This window comes from Gasterosteus aculeatus, chromosome 3 (assembly GCF_964276395.1).
Source record: "Gasterosteus aculeatus chromosome 3, fGasAcu3.hap1.1, whole genome shotgun sequence".
Taxonomy (NCBI): Eukaryota; Metazoa; Chordata; class Actinopteri; order Perciformes; family Gasterosteidae; genus Gasterosteus; species Gasterosteus aculeatus.
Window position 1 is genome coordinate 3,343,888 of NC_135690.1, and position 19,981 is coordinate 3,363,868.

General features: G+C 44.1%; 2 protein-coding genes and 1 long non-coding RNA gene across 4 annotated transcripts in view; 2 read left to right on the forward strand and 1 right to left on the reverse strand.

Annotated features, from left to right (window-relative positions):
* The first annotated feature begins 4,973 nt into the window (after positions 1-4,973).
* LOC144405483 (uncharacterized) lies at positions 4,974-6,435 on the forward strand. The gene is given in 3 exon segments (XM_078098908.1): positions 4,974-5,826; positions 5,829-6,116; positions 6,118-6,435. Coding segments are annotated over 3 exon segments (852 nt in total). The 5' UTR covers positions 4,974-5,580.
* Positions 6,436-10,728: 4,293 nt separating this feature from the next.
* On the reverse strand, positions 10,729-12,336 carry LOC120815927 (uncharacterized). The gene is made up of 2 exons (XR_013467065.1): positions 11,059-12,336; positions 10,729-10,987 (listed from the first exon to the last, which is right to left on the reverse strand). It is a non-coding gene; the product is annotated as an uncharacterized LOC120815927 (long non-coding RNA).
* Positions 11,854-19,981, forward strand: part of rem2 (RAS (RAD and GEM)-like GTP binding 2) — a 28,004-nt gene continuing 19,876 nt past the window's right edge. The window contains exons 1-3 of one of the 2 annotated variants that reach the window (XM_040171029.2): positions 11,854-12,436; positions 14,149-14,482; positions 16,141-16,214. In XM_040171029.2, the coding sequence (XP_040026963.2) occupies positions 12,425-12,436; positions 14,149-14,482; positions 16,141-16,214 (420 nt within the window). In that variant the 5' untranslated portion in view covers positions 11,854-12,424. The remainder of the gene's footprint in view (positions 12,437-14,148; positions 14,483-16,140; positions 16,215-19,981) is intronic. The other variant, XM_040171031.2, reaches the window with a different exon arrangement.

Here is a 19,981-nt window from a genome sequence, read left to right on the forward strand (position 1 = left end):
CAAACACCATGATTTGCAGTCAGACTAGCGTCTCTTAGCATGGTAATGTCTCCCCGTATGGCGGATGGATCGGCAGAAAATCAAGACCCGATGCAGCCTGGTATTTATTAGCATGTATTGGGACATGCTAATGTTAGGGTTTCGGAAAGCTCTCGAGGGAGGCCTCACTCCTTTGTTCTCGTCCCGGCCGGAAACGAGGACACGAATGAGTCAATTCGTTTAAATTCAAAAATCAAAAGTTATTTAATAACTGAACAACGTTATAAGGAATGCAATTACAAAGTGAAATACTAAGCGAACAGTGGAATATTTCGCAAAATAGAGAATCCTCTGAGCAAGTCCAAAGTGACTTATCAAAACGGCTGCAGGGAAGATTCTCCAGTCTTTTCCCCGCTTTGGTCCTTTGAAAACTCTTGAGGTGTGTCTTCCTTGGTGCATTTGAATGTCATTGGCTTCTTCTCCAAAGGGTCACCTCCTCCATTGTCCCTTTCACATCGAGGTGTGAAGCTGCAGCTGTAACCTGAAACCTCTCTGTCCTATCTGTCCCTCACATTCCAATGCACACAATGTAGATTCAGTTGGCTTTATGCCCCAATGAGTGAATTTAACAAAGCATACATCGTTTAAGTCTTCATCTTATATCTAGTACACCTTAATCACAACAACCCATCATTAATGATCACCGTTCATCACACTTCATCATAGATCTAAGACAGTTCTTGTGGTTCAATTCTCAAGACCTTTGCCTCAGTCGGCTGCCTCGCATTAAGTTGTTCATTTATTACCTGACAGGAGAAAAAACCCTCTTAGGGGATAAAATTGGGAGAAATCCATAAAGGACGGCAATTGGCATCCGTCCCCAGGTTTTAACATCACATTGTGACAGAATGTTAATGTGTACAGTGTTTATATGATTTAAATGACTATGAATTGTGTTTGATTGAAATTGCATTCACTTCATCTAACATGTTAATGTAATAACTAATATCTAATAACACACAAACTATAATTCTAACACTAAACATTATTACACGTACTATAATTTCCTGACTAGGGGTGCACTTCTGGCTTAAATCCCTAACACTAACTCCTCTCTGGCATACTAAGTAGTTTGGTTGTATAGGAATAGGAACACACAGGTGTTGTTGCCTGCATTGACTTCAGTGATATCGAAATGGCTCCTTTAAGCTGTTGAGACAAAGTTTGAAGCACGCAATTGGCTAAAAGCTGCTTAAAGCCTGGCTTTGATTGGGAGGGAGACAACTTGCCCGAAACATGACACAAAAGTACACAAAGGATGTGCACGTAAAGTGTTTAGGGAGCATGCAGGGAGGAGCGCAGGTGTGTACCCTCTCATCCTGCTCTTTAAAGAGCACATCAGCTGATGGGGAGTGGAGGGGTTTCCCCCCCGGGCGCATCACTCACCAGTAAGTGAGGCACACAGGTTTGGACTCCTTTGGATTTCCCCGTGGCTCTGCCGCATTTCAGACCTTGGCTTTTTTGCTTTTCTCTTTCTACCTCCTTTCCACACCTGGGCCGGTGAGAGTCGCTATACATCACTCTGAGCTTCTGTGTGAAAACACCTGAGGTTTGACTTTCTGTTATGGTCAAATACGTATTTTCACAACATTTGTAGTCAATTATTTTGTGACCTCTTGTGTCTTTAACTGTGTATCGTGACGTCTTTGAGTTAAACGTGTACACTTCTTTACAGAAGTGTGTGTGACCAATTACTAAATATTCAATTATGCTGCTCAAGGAAATCATCTGGATTGATTTGAATTCTGTAATGAGGGAAACCTTTGTTGTTGAAAGGTGTTTGCGGTTATATCACTCTTTTAACGCCCATAAAGAAAATACTAACATGGTAATATTTAATACTTAGTTAATATTTAATTCATTTTTCTACCAAATGTTGAGCCAATTTTTCCAGACATTTTCCTGAAAAGTCCCAGAATCCACAAAAGACCTCGTAGTTAATTCTCATGGGAGCATGATTGTCCGTACTCAATTTAATGGCAATCCATATGATAGATTTTCATAAATGTATATTTTTAAAAACCAAACTGTCAGGATCAGGTGTAGGCAGAGGCACGACTCAAATGTAGAGTTGAAAAACAAAAAGACTTTAATAGTCAAAATCCAGATCAAAAAATGCCAAGGGGGTAAAAACGCAGGCGGGACACCAAGGGAACCACGAGCATGCAAACACTACATTCAACAGATACAAGAGACACACATGGCTTAAATACACTGGGAAGGTGCAGGTGATTGGACACAGGTGGAAACAATCATGACATGGCAGACAATCACAGGGGAAGACAGGCCAAGGCAGGAAGTGAAGTTAACCCAGGAGCACCAGAGGCATGAAACTACAAAATAAAACAATACGTGAACCCAAACCGTGACAAACTGAGTTGGGGTGCAGTGACTGTAAGTGATCTGTAATATCTGTATAGCCATCAAAGCATTAAAATGCCTTTGGCGCCCTGTATGGAGGCATCTGTTTACTATATATTCCAAAGGTTTTCTCGCCTGTCACCCATATGTACTTCTGAATTGAATTTTACAGTAAATCAATATGTTTTGTCCCTTCTGATTCCTCCTTTCCTCTGAAAAGCCCAGCCTGGATTGATTATTTTTTCATGCTGCCGTGTGTGTGTGTGTGTGCTGTGTGTGAATCCATATACTGCGGTTGAGGAGTGAAAGTGGTGGGACTGAAAATAACTCGGAGCCGGTCCCAACTTCTAGATCAGTAAGTCAGCACAGCTCTGGGTCAATGTGGCTAAAATTAAACACAATTAGCTCAGCCTTGTGTTGCTCACTTCATATCTCTGTGCTTCCTATCGCTGGCTGTCTCTCTTCATTTGTCATGTTACGTTTTTCCCTTTCAGCCTCTTCCCGCCACTGCTGCTGTTCGCTCCTCGTGACGATGCAGCTGTGCCCGAGTGACAGGAGAAACATAAACACTGTAAGGTTCGCTGTTATGATGTGGGAAGTCCAATTTGGTGCAGCACGAAGCAGCCTACAAATGAGCTGTTTTGCCTTAAACTAGTTAGTGTTTTTTAAAATATACATTTAACATTTAAAGACGACACTTAATTTGTAACAACGAGCGAGCTACTGCTCTGACCTTCTTGCTCTGCATGCAGAGTGCTCATCATCTCCCGCCCGCAAAGATTAAAATCTGGACATGGATGTTAAGCTTGGGTGAGATACAGCAGGAAAGGAACAGATGGGCAGAGGAATGAACAAATGTTTGTTCATTTGTTTGTCCATCTGTCCCTCACACACAGCATCATGGACACAGTTTGACAAAAGTCAAATTCACTTGTCGATGGTGCTGATAGAAAATGACAGATAGATGTTGTGTGACCTACTATTGTCATTACTAAAAGTCAACAACCAGATTTATTCAAGTCTTTGCTCAAACTCACCATGACAAACCATTATTTAAAGCTCATGTCTCAGCTCGTGTAGTGACTTATAAAGTTCAAGATGAATCGATCAAAGTAAAAATCGCAAACTGCAAGTGAGTGTAGCCGTTTGAAATGCCTGGCCGTCTCAGGGTGTTTTAAAGAGCATTTAGCTTAATCTGTCTTCAAAGTGTTGTGGTTTGTTTTGGTCAGGATGTTCCGGGGGGACCCAGCAGGGAGGGGTCAGATCGATCCTTTAAAGCCTCTGTGACACGGCTGATATATTCAGGCAAAAATATTGGATATTCCACAGAATGAACGTCGATGTAAAATCAGTTACCACAGAAAAAAAACTTCTCAAAAGATCAGTTCTCTGACAGCCAGCAAATGGCTTCTTTACTCATGCCAATCTGTTAAGGTGTGTTTTGGTCCACTGCCTGCCCTTTACCAAGACCGTCTCCCTCCGCACAACTAGTGTCTAGTGTGTAGAGTTCATCCGCCTGGGAACAAACAATCCCCCCAGCCCCCCCCCCCCCCACTGCCTGTGCCACGAGCACACCGAGGTCAGTTGTCTTCTTTGCGTCGTGACGCACCCTACTTGCTGATGTCACTGACTGTTTGTTGAGATTAAGATGCAGAGAGACTCGAGCTGTTCTGATCTGAATCAGGCTCGTCAATCACAGGGATGTCCCGCCGCGTTCTCAATTGCAGTTGATTCGGGCCCCATCGAGCTGCGATTGTTGTGAGAATGCCAAATACATGGGAGCGATGCAAATGACTTTACAGAATGATGCTGACGCTGTGTATCTCTGTGTACTCCTGATTTTGTCTTGCTTGCACAGTTGATGGTAGTTCGCTTCACCTCTAAATATCTCTTTGCTCTCTTATCTTCTCTCTAGAGACGGGCTCTTCTCGTTTGCAATCTCTCACATTCGTTTGCTTCCCTTAACCCCCATATAACCTTCGCCGCATTCACAACCTTCAGCCGGCTTTTCCCTCTTCATCCTCAATCATATTTTGTAGAATTACTCAAACTAGAATTTAGTTTTTTACGGTTCTTCATCGCCATCTTCTCCTTTTTCCTCTTAGTTGCTTAACTATCATGCTTAAAACATCTCTAAATGTGTGTTGGTTTTTCTAGCCTTCACCACGCCTGCCATAGTCAACCTCCTTTTCAACGTCGCCTCCACCAACACCACCATCTCCTTCACTGTGGTGCTGTCCATGGTCAGCCTGGTGTCTCTCCTGGTGGGGGTCGGGGGTCCCCTCCTGTTGTGGCTGGTGCTGGTGAGGAACCCCCGCAGTCGCTCCAAGCCCAGCTCTATGTTGCTTCAATCTCAGCCTGGCGGACCTGGGCGCCCTGCTCACCCTGCCCTGCGTCCCTTGAGTGCTAGTGTCCATGACTGGCAGCTGGGGGGTGGGACCTGCGTCCTCCTGAGGTTCGTGACCTCTGTGACGGTGGGGGGTGGGATCTTCAGCCTGGCGGCGCTGTCGGTGCTGAGGTATTGTGTCGTTGCTCCATGGACGAGATCGCCTGCCAGTGTGGCCTGACGCTAGTGTGAGTATGTTGTGTATTTATATTTATTCTTTTATTTATTGTTAACACTTTCTGCAGAACCCACGGAAGCAACAATTCATTGATCTTCACTGGCGCACCAAGAGTCTATTAATCCAAAGTCGAAAATAGTCTCCACAAACTGTGCTATCACTCACGTTAAAGTAACAGGAATTTGTTGTTGTTTGGTTTCTTAAAAATAAATGCGCTTTCCAAAGTCAACACTTAAAGGTTAAGGTAAATATATATATATATAATACAGATATAGAAGTGGGATTTCAACACATGACAAGATGACTTTCTCAGACAGTCCTTCATGCAACTCTCTTCTACTCAGTTGTCTGCGTGCATGAGAATAATGCCAATTTCTTAAGTGCAACACAGAGGCCGTAAAGAGGAGACTTAAATCAAATGTGTCAACGGAAAGCAGAACCGTGAGCATATATCACAGGTCAGTGCAGGCATTAAAGTTCAAGGTTATAACAAATAACAAATCGTTGGCTCCCATTTAAATCATGTCACTGTCTTTCCCATCAGATCCAGGTCTGTGTTTTCTGGCCGAGTTGACCTGTTTTACTGACGTGACCCGCCTGCACAACAAATAGGCCGATGCTCTGCTCTCCTCTTCCGCAGGTTATGCTGTGTTGCAGCCATTTGGCTGGTCTCGGTAACTGTACAGTAACCATGGCGTTGCCCAAGGTCACCTACGTTGACTTTGAAGGGGGCTGCACGTGGGCCCGGAGCCGCGACGAGTGGCTGTCCTTCCTGGTTCCCGCTTTCCTGGTTTATTATGTGGCGCCTCTCCTCTGCATCGCCGTTAAACCCAACATCATCGCTCACCTCCACGGCTGCACATCTCCTCTCTGACCGCCAACCGCCGCAACAAGAAGGCCACCGCTCTGCTGATCGCTTCAACGCTGGTGTTTGCGATCAGCTGGCTGCCGTATTATGCGCTTGAGTTTGTCAATGTTATGTCCCCGTATGTCAGCACGGCAGCTTCCCCTGTCAGCACGCCGGGACGTGACCTATCTTCAATGGCGTCATCCACCTCTGCCTCGCCGAGTGAGGAAGCCAAGACAAAGGTGTCCTTGCTGTGGGAGGTCGCGTCCCTGGCGGCCATTTTGCTGGTGTGCCTGGATCCGTGGCTGGAACCCGCCGCTCTACTTCCTGCTGTCGTGTCCGGCCGTGCGTCAGCTCCGGGCTCTGATGCCTTCCTTCTTACATAAGCGCTTGGGAAAAAACCTGTGCAGCGCCGGCGTTTTGCTCCTGCTCCTCTCGCAAGCCTGTCACACCCTGATCCCCCGCACACTCACTTACTCACCGAACACCGACACACAGGCTGACTGTGTGGGGGAGTGGTGCAAGGGTAGAGAGGGTGCGCCGAGAGGGTGTGCCGGAAACCGCAAGGTCACCGCAGGTCTTTTTCAGGGGGCCGAAGGATGTCTGCAGAGCCACATCAGCTGACAGAAACCCTCCAATCAAGCATGAATCCCCATGGAGCCCTTAAACAACCATCCCCAAATGGCAATAAAAAGAGCATCTGATAAGTATGACTTATATATTGGCACAACACAAAAAGACCTGTGGCTAATCGACAAGCGATGCAGCCGACGTATTACCAAGCTGCCTCTCTTGGTTGCAACGCTATCTAAATTCAATGTCATCTGGATAACCTTGTGAAAAGCGGCCTCTTTGTCTTATTGGTGGCTCGAAAAGAAGCCTTCTCCTTTTGCTGTGCACTTAAATGCGGAGACGTGCCTTTTAAACAGGAATGTGACACAAAGGATCACATGAGAACATCAGCATGGGAAAATGACCTCTCCCCAGCTCGGCTTAATTTCATAGGGCATTACATGCTCCTGCTCTCTTTGACAAGTCGGCTGAGAACGAGTAATTGGATTTTTGGTTTTCAAGCTATTCCTATCGAGATGTGTGAAGCAGTCATTGTCAAGTTGAGCTCATTTAAGCTGAATATCTAAGATGGAAATTGCTTGATTTTTTAAATCTTAAACACACACTAACATGTTTAAAGCCATACTTAAATATCTTCTTTGCTACCATGTGCAATAAATTGTTGTCCTAGACCACCACACATGCACCACACTAAAAAAAAGTTGTCATCCCTCATTCTTTCATTTAATAGGATAGAGACATTTCATTCACTCGAAGTGATTGGAGGTCATGTTACCATGATGTGCAACGTCAGTGGCAATCTCTGACGTTGCACTGGTCATCTTATTGACTGCTATAAAATGCACCTCTGTTGCCTCTCGACCTCCTAATATCTCCCAGAATGCACCACGGCACGTCTTGGTGACAGACCGTCCATCCTTTGGGGAGGAGCAGGCGGCTTTGGCGTCGATACCGTCCTAGTGGCTAATGAGAGCACTTTCCTCTGTCATCTGCGCTGTGATCCCCTCGCACAGTGCAAGGCACGGGCCGCTCTGATGTCCTGATGAGTCTTAATTACGTCTGCAGATTAGTGAAAGCTAAGAATATAAGTCACACTCAGCAGGCCCATAGAGAGAATCCTTGCCATCCCCATTCTGAGCATTCACTGAGACCCCTCACTTGTCCGCAGGCTGGTTGTACTTTTTAAGAAACACAATGAGATCAGCCAGCTAAGAACAGCGGAGAGCAGAACAGGTTAAAAAAGTGTGAGGGAAAACTATGCAAGGGCATGTGGGGGATGGTTATTGGACAGAGTGGACTTCTCGCCATCTACATGAGAATTTTGGAGAGGTATTGATTCTTTGAGTGTGACAGCAATATCACATCCTCCCCCCTTAATAGTCCACGGGGGTTGTCAGGTCATTCAAAGTCAGTGAACACATTTTGAATCCCAAATCTCCGTCTGTTTAATAAAAAGTAATATGAATACTAATACAAAGAGCTTTAGTCGAGTAGCTTTCTTTCGCCTTTCGTCATCCAGCATGTTTAAACCACATGATGGATTCTCTGTTCCCCTCAGCAATATTCCTACTGTGAGTCCAATTGGAAACCACCAGGGGGAAATATATGGCATTTGCTATATTGTCAAATTGCTTCAATATTGATTTGTGAAAGTGTCTTTCATCTGACAAAAAAATGTTCTTCTCGTTTTTGATAAGGTTTTGCATGTTGCTGAGCATTATTTATTATGTCGCTCCACCCCATGAATGTACGTGACGTATTCTGCTCTGTTTTGGTCTCCACCACTTTCCCCTTGCTTCAGACTCCACTATTGTAAACTTTCTCCATCTGTCATTTGATGCTGGGAAGATATCTTACAGCTTAATGAGGCTTGTTTACCAAACCTCATAGCTTAGTTTATCTTAAAACATCATGCATTTAAAGAGTTCTTTTGGATTTTCATTGTATTTAGCTATTTTTGTAATTGATAATATGAAATTAAACGTAATCTGCTGTTGATGGCGGTTCCTGAACATCATAATACAACGGTATTACGCAAAAGCTCTTTTGATGGGGGGTTTGTTCGAAGGAATGGAAAAGGGAGATGAGTATAATAGTTTGTAGGACTCCACAGTGAACATAATAATCTATGAGGTATCACAGCCTTGGCTGGGAAGCTAACATTTAAAAAGTTCCATTGTTGACACCAAGGACTTCACTAAAAGCAGCATGCGTCAATGATGGGGAAATGGTTTTTATGTTCATCTTGGTAGCTTTTTCATGTGCAAATCAGTCTACAATATAAACTGGGCCACTTTTCAGAAAAGAATAATTTTTCTTCTTCACCCAGTTTATTGGTGTCCGAATGGACCAAAGACACTTCAAAGTCTGGGACAAAGTGGTATTCCACGTGTTATGGGAATCAGATTTCTCACATATTTGGCAGATATGAACCCGGGCGCCGGTGTTATCGGTTCGTAAGGGGTTGTGTGAATAGATCGAACCATTGGATTTTCCACAGTATTACACTCAAACAAATTTCACCGTAAATGGTTTTACACTATGTTACCGTAAAATGGATTACAGTAAATTGGCGTGAACTTTACAGTCAATTAAAGGTAAAATACTGGCAGCGGATGCCAGTAAGTATGTTACCGTACAATGGATTACTGTATGTTACCGTAAACTTGAACCAATTTGACTGTAAATTAACTGCAACTTACTGTTTTATTTACAGTACCTGTTTTTACCTACCGTAATATACGGTATGTTGCCGTATATTGGATTACAGTTTGTTACCATAGGATTACTGTTTTTGTGTTATAAATACCAGAATAACCGTATATGTTTGCATTTAATTCCCCACAAATTAAAGAAAGACAACCAAACCCATTTCGGTCATAGTGGTTGGAGTTTATTAGATGCCTTTAAGACAAAAATGTTAGACATTTATAACCAAGAACAAAACATAAAATATGACGTATGTATACAATAATAAAAAAATTAATCATAAAATTATTAGGAACAAGGTGAACTAACTGCAACGATACGCTATGGAACACTTTCAATTGGCCGCAGTAAACGGCTGGCGTCCATAATCTAGTGGCTACTGTAAAACAAACCAAAATAAAATATTTAGAAACACTGTCATTGGTAAAATATTAAAATTACAAAGATGAGGAAGACAACAAGATGTAAGGAAAGAGAATGTTAATCATGCTGGCAAATAACACTTACCAACGTTACTTGAAGAGACGAGGCAATGAGAAACTCCTCCGATGTTGAACTGCACTGACAGGTGTTCTGGATGAACTGAGACTATGCGTCTGACGTCACGTTCAGGAGCAGTCGGTCACGATTGACACTCAAATGACTTTTAGGCAATGAACACTTTGAATAATACTAATATTTATAATCTTTACATTCCAGCCACTGAAACAACAGCAGCGGTGGCGCATGCGATAGGGAGGGTGTGCTGTGCACCGCAAGGTTGGAGGTTTGAATCCTGGCTGCTCCTGGTGCCAAGTCGAAGTGTCCCTGAGCAGGACCCCTAACCCCCAATTACTCCACATAAAATTATGTCAAACCATGGGTGTTTTGGATAAAAGTGACAGCTACATGTATAGTAATTTCCTGTAAGTCAAAGTCATCGTATCTCATGAGATACTATCTCATTAAGATGACTTACAGGACCTGTTTTTCAGTGGCTGACATGGGCTTCCATACATTAACCTACAACATATGTAGATGGATTGTGATTCACTGCACTCGTATGTGTATTTCCACCACTTCAAAAAATATATGTAACATGCAGTTGAATGACAGTAGTCTGCTATTATCGTAAATTGACAGCTTTAACTGTTTATTCATGACATTGGCCATTAATTTACAAGCAAGGGATGGAAATGTAACTGTATGTTAGTTATTATGACATACTGTAAGATATACCGTTAGAAATGCACCGTAAATTTACAACAATTTGTTACAGTGTAGAGGGTCATCTTGGCAGCACTTGGTGATGACTTGGTGATGGTTAGCTAATGGGCACAAAACATTAACATTAGATTAAAGTGTAAATATAGTCAGGAAAATGGAATTAGAGAATATTGACTTTCTTGTGGTATGCATCATCAATCATTGGTTTCTATGTCTGTAATTTGAGGGTTAGTGTTTTAAAAGTTGGGGTAAATAGCCATACACTTTAATTCATCATATTTTTCTTTTGGCCATTTGGCCTTTATTGGACAGAAAATAAGAAGAGAGAGAGAAGTTGAGATTGACCTACTAGAATCAAGTTGTCTCCCATGTTTCTGCTCAATTTGTCATGGGGTGACAGCCAAAACAAAGGTGGGACTCAAACGCAGGTTTCAGAGGATAAAAAATGATTTTATTTTCGGCAGCAAATGGATTTAAATAGGTAGCGCTGAATCCGTGGCCGGGGGGAGACGCTGGAGAAGCAGGCAGGCACAAGGGTCCGGGCGGCAGGAGCAATACAATTGATGGAAGCCACGCTGGAGGGAGAGGCAATGATCCGTCTGGCTGGAGGGGATTCTCCCGAGCCGCGGAGGGCGAGGGGGAAGCCAGGGAATCCGTCGGGCTCAGGTGGAAGCAGGCTGGGACGAGGCTGAAACAAGGTTAATGCACAAAAACTATTAACTCCGAAAACCAATCTCTGGCGAGAGCTAGCCAAGTTACCTTGGAGGGCAAAACGATCTGGCGAAGACTGGTGCTCCTGCTGCTCCTTAAGAAGGGTTCCTGACAATTGTATATGCAGGACAGGTGTGACAGCAGGCAGCCATCAGACTCCGCCCAGGTAATCCATGCATCCATCCATTGTCAAACCACTTATCCTGCACACAGGGTCGCAGGGGGGGGGCTGGAGTCCATCCCAGCCAACTTCGGGCGATAGACAGGGTACATCCTGGATTGGTCGCCAGCCAATCGCAGGGCTAACACAGAGACATACAACCATTCACAATTTAAAGTCCCCAATTAACCTGATCCCCAGAGCATCATGTCTGTGGGAGGAAGCCAGAGAACCCAGAGAGAACCCACGCAGACACGGGGAGAACATGCAGACTCCACACAGAAAGGCCACTGGGCGGAATCGAACCCAGGACCTTCTTGCTGTGAGGCAACAGTGCTAACCACCACGCCACCGTGCCGCCTACCCAGGTAATTGGGGAAACCAAATATGATATAAACTGAACTGACCACATCATCAGGTTTATTTTTTTTCTTTTGTTTTCCTGACTCATTTTCCTGGCTCCCACCGTAGACATTACACAACCGCTTTTTGAAGTCCTCTCTTCGCGAGTACACTCGGTGGGCGGCTTCTTAAAATCCTAATGAAAGCTCTTCCTGGTAATGGGACCCGAATAAGAAAAATAACCAATTCCTCTGTTCGAACAAGACGCATCCAAAAAGATACGTTTCTCTGGCACCACCTGGCGGCCGCGTCCCCCACAGAGACAAACAATAGTGAACCTCTGGTCCAACCTGAAACCGGGAAAGCCGCGTCCGGTGACAGCGCTGATCCGTAGGAAGATCCCTCTCACCGAAGGAAGAGCCCCCCTCCCCCCATACATACAACAAAGAGACAGGGTGTGAGAGAGAGAGAGAGAGAGAGAGAGAGAGAGAGAGAGAGAGAGAGAGAGAGAGAGAGAGAGAGAGAGGGGAGGGTTGGACTGGAGAGATGCAGGTACTAACTATTGGCGCGCCGAGGTGACAAGAGGGGGAGCGCCGTGCTGCTGATGGGTTTCGTTCCGCTTCACACAAGAACTCGCCTCTCATTCCGTCCGCAGACGCAGGTGTAGCCTTCTTACTCGCTCCTCCAGCCCCAGACGTGCTCCCTTCTGCCTTCCGGTCACCACGGGCGGATTTGCACGCTCGGGAGTGGGAGGAATGACATGATGTTAAAGGAGATGTGGTGCGTCTCTCGCGTGCGCCGCCTGTTACCGCCGCTGTGAACGCGATGCCGGCTGCGCGCGCGGCGCAGATGAGCTGAGGCGGTTTTTTAACGGCATCACCTGTTCCACAAAGAGAATACTTTTTGACAACCATGGCGGACCAGGTAAGGCGAAGCCTTTCCTCACCCTGCCCTTCCCAGCTCGTGCGCTCTGCACAATAGCCTAGACTGCACGCGCACGCACCAGGTAGGCTACACAGAAAAAACACGCACGCGCAGACAGACACTCTTAATGTGTATCGTAGAGGATAACACGATAACACTCATTGATGATTTATCCAGCAAGCTCTCTCCCGGACACAACAACTCTGTACGTCGGAAGTCACTTTGACATTTTTTTGCATCTTTTTATCTTCCTCTTTGGCTTTACGGGCATTATTAGACTGGCGTGTCTGCGCTACTCAGTAGTGACTTTGCCGTTATCTTGGTATTTTTTAGCTCTATGCTCTATCCGTCTCTTTTAATAACAATGTGAATTTGAATGAGCCGTATCGGCTTCTTTGGAAGGATCGAACTACAACAGAAATAACCATGGGCTTCCGCTGGAAAACAAGAATCAGCCGACAGCGTAATTGGGCTGTAACGGCAGGGAGGATGAAAACATTGCCAGTAGTATTCCTTTTGTATCGCACTGTTGTTTTGCCCCAGTTTCTCCACAGCCTGGCGAGAGAAGCAGATTAACCCCATACTCGCTGCCTCAGCCCGCAGCCACAGTCCCCCGAGCCCCGCTCACTATAAAGCCCATGCTTAATTGATTGACTCGTTCAATTACCCTAATTGAGCTACGCGAATGAGCGTGTGTGAATGACGTGTGTGTGTGTGTGTGTGTGTGTGTGTGTATGTGTATGTGTGTGTGAGCACGTGACTGTCACAGGTAGCTGCACCTCAACTGCACGTATGACACATTCATTGCTCTACTGTTCCGTAGTAAAACTACACTGAAACCACATTATAATGCAGTGGACGTTTTGTATTATCATGTATTAACTACAGCATTTGTTGTACTGTACTATTCTACAATATTATTTATTTAGTATATTATACTACATCTGTCTATTCTATACTGTGGATACATCCCACAATACACTACACTACACCATATTGCAGGACATCTAATTATTTTCTACATTTATAACCCTTTAGTTGAGGGGGGACACTGTGTCAGCGACACGTCTTCAATCAGGATAGTTTTATTTGGGAGACTTTACCTGTGGTCGTGCTGAATTGGTTTGCATCTCACCCAGATAAGCTCATGTCACTGTGTCAATACCCTTTAATTAAGTGCCAACACTGTACTGAGCGTTGCCACAGGCAGGCATGAAGCCCATGAGCTCATATGGATGAGGGTTGTCTTAGGTTGACCTGCTTTGGCTACAAACGCACACTCTTATGTGCACGCGCACACTTTTTTCAGCCAAACTGTTGTTCCAGAGAAAACCTCCAACAGTTTCCCCTTTTTTTGGGGTGACCAAAACTTTATGTGTCGAACACATTTCTGTGTGAAGTAACGGGGTTACACCCTTTAGAGTCACCTTACACCTCACACACTATGGCCTCTTTCCCTCAGTCCTTCTCCCTCTTTCTCCCGCCTTCTCTTCCTCGCTCTATCTGAGTGCTTTTTCAGCTTGCTGTCTTTTAGAATCTTCCTATCTTCTGTCAGTCTTTCGGTAGCTTGTCCTACGCAGTGGCAATACCCTTCCCCCATTCCTCGGTGAAAACATTTAACAGAATAGACAGCCTTTCTGCAAATGTACTATTTGCAAGAACTGCCCTAAACTTACACAACCTTTTGGTTTTCTCTCTCAATTTGATTCTAGTACAGTATGTTTCTCACCACGGCGCCGCCCCTGCGACGTGGAAGCACACCCCTGCCTCTCAAACACCAGCTGCGAAGGGAAGAGGCCGTATCAGAGGACTGTGATTGGATTCCGGGCATGGAGGAGCCGGCCATGTTGCCTATCAGTGGCACAGGTGTGTCTCAGGAGTCCAGCGGCCAATCGGCAGCCGCCCAGTCGGCTTACCACAGCCACGGCGGAGCTTTGAAGATAGTGCTACTGGGACAGAACGGCGTGGGCAAGTCGTCGCTAGCCTCATCTCTGGCCGGGCAATCGGACAGATCCCTCTCTATAGACTCTGAGACGCAAGCATGTGGTAAAGACCTGGATGGCGATTGATGGATTTGTTTTTTGTGTTTGTGCACACTAAACCTTTTTAAATCTGTCTGAAGGGTTACTTTAGAAATGCTTCATTTACACACTGTGTTATCTTAAGGTAAAACACTCACAATTCCATGTCAAAAGTCAGGTGAACAGATTGATACCACTCTGATGTCTTCAGGCTAGACATGAGCCTGGAGGTAGCAATTAGCTAGCCTAGCTTAGCATAACGACTGGACTGGCTAATCAAACAGAATAACAGATATCCTACAGAGGTTATAAGATGGCTACTGGTTGCAGAGCCGGGGTAAGCTAATTGCATCCTTTTTCCAGTCTTTATGCTAAGCTAATACAAAAAGTTTCACTTTGGGTATATTTACCTCTGAAACTTCTAAAAACAGACAATGTTGGTTATGAGGTGCGTCTGTCATAAATCTCATCATCCCTGGTCCTCAACCAGCCCAACAATGAGTCAGTGTCAACGAGAGACCACCGCTCTCCCTCATGCATAAAGCTGACTTGGCCGTGACTCACGACATACAGTATTCATTACTGCCCATGTTGTACACTTGGACTCATGCATCATAAATGGATAGAAAAACTACTTCCTTCCAAGAAGCTTGTGCACTATTTCCATCAAGCCACTCAGTTTCTCATTGCAAATTTTTAACAAAGCGGTAAATTGTTCTATAACCTACACGTCAAAATTGGAAAAGGGTAAAACATAAAATTTAACTAAAAATAAACTAATCAACACCTATTTAATTACTGCTTTTACAACAGTTTTCAGCAGATGCTCTAGCAGCCCTGTGCGTGGGTTAACACCTCACTAATCAATACATGTCCTCACAAAGTAATTACTGGTAAAATATAGTGAGACCCTATTAACACCAAGGCATTTGCTGTGCTGTATCTATTTCAAGCTGTTATGGGCTTCTTTATATTTTAAAAGCTCCACTGCAGTTATAGGTAGTTCATTTTTACATTACATGTATCAATTGAATTAAATGGTCAACAAGCATCTTTAAGGTTTTACTTTTTCTACTTTGTAATAAGAGATTCTCTTTACAATTTACAATGCTAATGTGTGCCTTTTGTTCGTCTGAATGGTTGCTATTCCTGTCAACAAATTCCATGAAAAGCCACAACTAATGACAGTTGTTGATCCTATTCACCAGCATTGTGTGTGTAACCAAAGATGAAACATGCTCGAGCCACGCCATTAACAGCTGTTCATTAATAAGAGCGCAGATACTGTAGATGATCCCTGAAAACACAATATTTCACTAGTTAAAGTAGTTGAGCAGCTAAAACAGTCCAGTTTGATTAATCAAGCCCTGTTTTGAGTTATTTATTTGAATGAAAATAACATATTTTGCTCCCCTTTTAAACTATTTACATGTTCAGAGTGACCATTAAAGGTTACGCATCTGAAAGGGTCGAGGAATAGGCTAAAACCTGGTTTCCATTAAACTGTAGTTAAAAAGTGTCTAGAAATGAATGTCCTTATGATGTCTGAATTTGGTTGCAGTTACACCTTCTTAAACTCATTTAAACAATCATTTAACTGCCTCAAGGTGTCTATAAATATATATTGTTGTGTTTGTCCTCACTCTGTGTGATGATGTGTGTGACATGGGTATTTTCTTGCAGGTGAGGGCTACGAGTGCTCAGTGACGATCGACGACGAGGACAGCAAACTCATCATTTTTGACAACTGGAAACAGGTGAGTTACTGACCGTCTGCTTCACACCTCAGTCCCTCTGTCTTCTTCTTATAGGACAGTTTAGTCTCATGTTACGCTCTGTGTCGTCTAAGCTACCAATAACTGCTCCTGGTTTGACATTCATTCATTCATTCTAAAAAAATGGAAAAAGGTTTGATTTCTCTCCTGGGCAAATGATTGTGTGTATTCGAGTGTAAATAGAGTGTGTGTGCAGTCTGTAGCTTTTATGTGTGTGTTTGTGCTGCACTTTGAAGGGAACCCTACAGGAGCAGCTGTGCCAAGCTTTTTTTTTAAATTCACCCATTTGGAAAAGTGGAAATCACTCTCACAATAACCTTGCTTGTTTCAATTCAAAACTTTGGTTAACAAGAACATTTTGGCCTGAGCTTAAATTGCTTCATCCGCTGAGCGTAGCGGTGTGAGTAAGTAAATACAGCCCTGTGGCTCTGTGGCTTTTGAGCCAGAATGATTTGGATTTGCAGCAGGCAGAGAACAATAATAACTTGCCAAAAAGCTCCTTGTCACACTGAGCGAAATCAAAAAACATTCACTCATTAAAACCTATTAATAATATGATGATACGGTCGAGCACTCTGATTAGAGGGTAGGGTGGATCGTGGACTCCTGCTGGAAGCTAGATCCCTCATTCACTCTGCCCCTTTTTTATTCATTAATTTCTGTAGCGCTTGCTACACAAGCTCTGCACTGGCTTTTTTCTGTGCTGGATAAATCTTGAATTAATTACACGTGAGCGTGTTAATACAAGGCAGAGCATTACGGTTGAAGCAACAGACCCGAGCCGGCGGGAAGCTTGGAATGTCTCCAAAGCGGTCAGCAATAGGGGGAGCCAGAGAGAACTGGACTGCGTCCCAAATCATTTGGCAATTCATGCCTATGTTTCTGTGCTTTTTTTTGTGGCGATACCCATTGAAAAAACCCAGACACATACGGACACGTTTGCACCTGCAGAGTGAGATGTGCAGACAGATGTTGACCAAGCTGCCTAACACACGTTGTGGCCAGAAACTGGCATTGGCCGCTTGTCCCCTGAGGCTGGGCTGCAAGTGTTCTCTATGGGGTATCACAACCTGCACCCATGTGATCCACACACACACACACACACACTCATTCGTGCATAAGACTGCTTAATGCGAAAACAGTGAGCATCCAGCGCCCGTTGGGGATAAGATAAGAAGATAAAAAACTGTTACATTTAGACACAGGGATTGTCCCTTCTGGTGCTCACTTGGCGTAATGCACAACTGATTGATAAATTACGTATCTACCTGGTGCTGTAGTCTTCCCAACTGCAGAGCACAACAGCGGTCTGCGACAAATCAAAGAAGAGCTCGTCCCGTGTACAGGAGCATATACTACATGGACTCTGCTGACAGACACACGCGTGTTTGTGCATCGGCGCGGTTGAGTGTGTGAAACACACCAGCCTACAGACGCACAGAAGGCTGAGAGTCTGCTCAGCCAGACACTGCGATGTTGTGAGTGTTGTCGACATCACGTGGGGTTGGATGGTTTAAATAAGTCATTCGAGTTCCCAAAATAGAAACACTGGCATACATGGCCTTGACCTAACTGGCGCATGCTGCCGTTCACCTTTAGACTGAGGTTTGTTGTGTAATATTATTCTCAAGCTGTCAACTGGGTCTATATGTTGGGGAACCCAGTGGGATATTGAGTCCTGCTCACCCTTTTTGACTCAAATATGTGTTTGTATGCCTTAGTGTTTGTTAGTTATTCTGTCCAGGAGTTCCCGTTATTATTTGATAGCTTGACATGAAAAAACATATCAAAGACAAGCAAAAGGTGCATGCAGTAGAAATGGATGCCAGTGATGTGTCTGTGTGTTTAGGTCAGCGTGCAGAGGAGAATTGGCTCCTGCCCCCTGAGGACAGAGTTGTTTATTAGGTTAAGCCGGGAAGTAATTTGAAAGAAGATAATTGCCGCTTGACCACATTCCTTAGCTTGATTAGGAGGGAAGAAATAACATTGTTCCACCATCTAGTTCTTGGCACAGAGACAGATTTTGGTGTTGTCTCCGGGGGGTTTCTTCCCAGGCCCGTTATGAAAGACGTTCTGGACTATTCACAGTTTCTTCTTTCTTGTCGTAATCCCCACAAGCTATTATACCTTTTGTTTGTTTCAGTCTCCGCTGGGAGCCATCGCTCCATTTGTCTGGCACATACTGTGAAAAGAAATTCAGAAATTTAAAATCCTGCATTGTTTTTAAGGTAGATAATTATCAAAATCATGCTACATTTTTAAATAGAGCTTTTTAAATCCGGTGGATGGAACAGGCTGAGAATTTAGCAGAAAGCTTTAATTGACTGAAGACAGGCGATACATGTTTGAGCTGACAATTCAGCTAGGTCACAATTTGATCAATAATCACATTAAAAAATGTTAAATCACTAAAAGGGCCAGAGCTCTGAATGCATCCCCTTTGTGTCTACTGTAATTTGCCTAAGGAGAGTTCACTGGGACATGATGTGATGATGAACTTAAGCTACTTCACCTGCTAGAGCGACACAGTTTGCAAGACATACTTCATTTTTGTTTTTGGATTGCCCTGATGGCCCCCAAAGTTAGCTAACTAACTACTAATAATTACATGAGGTCTTGCTCACAACATTTCATAATGAACTAGCCCATTTTATTTCCAAGCTTATCAGTTGAACCTGTTTTTGCATTCGGCCGTCTGTTATCTGAAGGTTCACCTTAATGTCTCTGTCACTGTGTGCTATTTTCATTAACAATTCATCCTACTGGCTCCTCAGACTGCGTTTGGGCCCCGTCCCTCTGCCCTGCATAACCAGTTGCAAGTTTTTACTCGGTCTCAACTTAATTCTCATCGGTAATACTGTCACTCACAAAATGTACTAGACAGTCAACGAGCAGAGAGCAAACAGATAAAGAGGCACAATTCTTTTTTCGGTATTGGTTGGTAGAAATATCAAATGATATTGACATGAATGCATAGTACAGTATGCGATACTTGTGTTGTACTGGAAATCTTGGAGTCAAAAGTCAACTACCAAACTAGGGATTTAGGGGTTTGATAATGACCACTTTAGCAGGCTGCAGTCTTCACATGCTGTCATATTAAAGCCTGAATCTGGGTCATGCAGGGACCCACACTACTCTCTTGTGTGTGTGTGTGTGTGTGTGTGTGTGTGTGTGTGTGTGTGTGTGTGTGTGTGTGTATGTATGCGTTTGTATGTTGGGTGCTGTGTGCTCATCATTGGGGCTTTCCTTACGGAGTCCTCATGCATGTCTGTGTGCATGTATGTGTGTTTGGCCTAGGCAGTGCAGACAAGATGGCTTCTGTATTGAATTCCCATAGCGACGCGTTGGCTTTATGCAGAAGAAAGTAAGCGAGAGAAAAAATACCAAGCCCGATAACTCGGCATTCCATTTGCAATAAGCTTCCTCATTTTGAGCGAGGTAGTCTTCCATCTCCTCCTCCTTCTTTTGCCCAGTCCTTTTCCTCTGTTCACTCATCAACCCTGCCTCTTTGTTGGTCCGGCCAGCTCCTTCATTTGGCCCTGACAAGACAGATAGAACACTAGCCAAAGAAACAGGTGTGCACAAAGTATGTGTTTGCTTTTGATAAAGTAAAATGGTTGCATCAGCGTCTCTTATATCTTTGCACGTGTGTGCGCTCTGTGATGTTTGTGCAAGCAGGTGGTGATGTGTTTGACCTTTTTTTTCTCATGTTAAGCACCTTAAGCTGCTTTGCTCATGTATCTTTT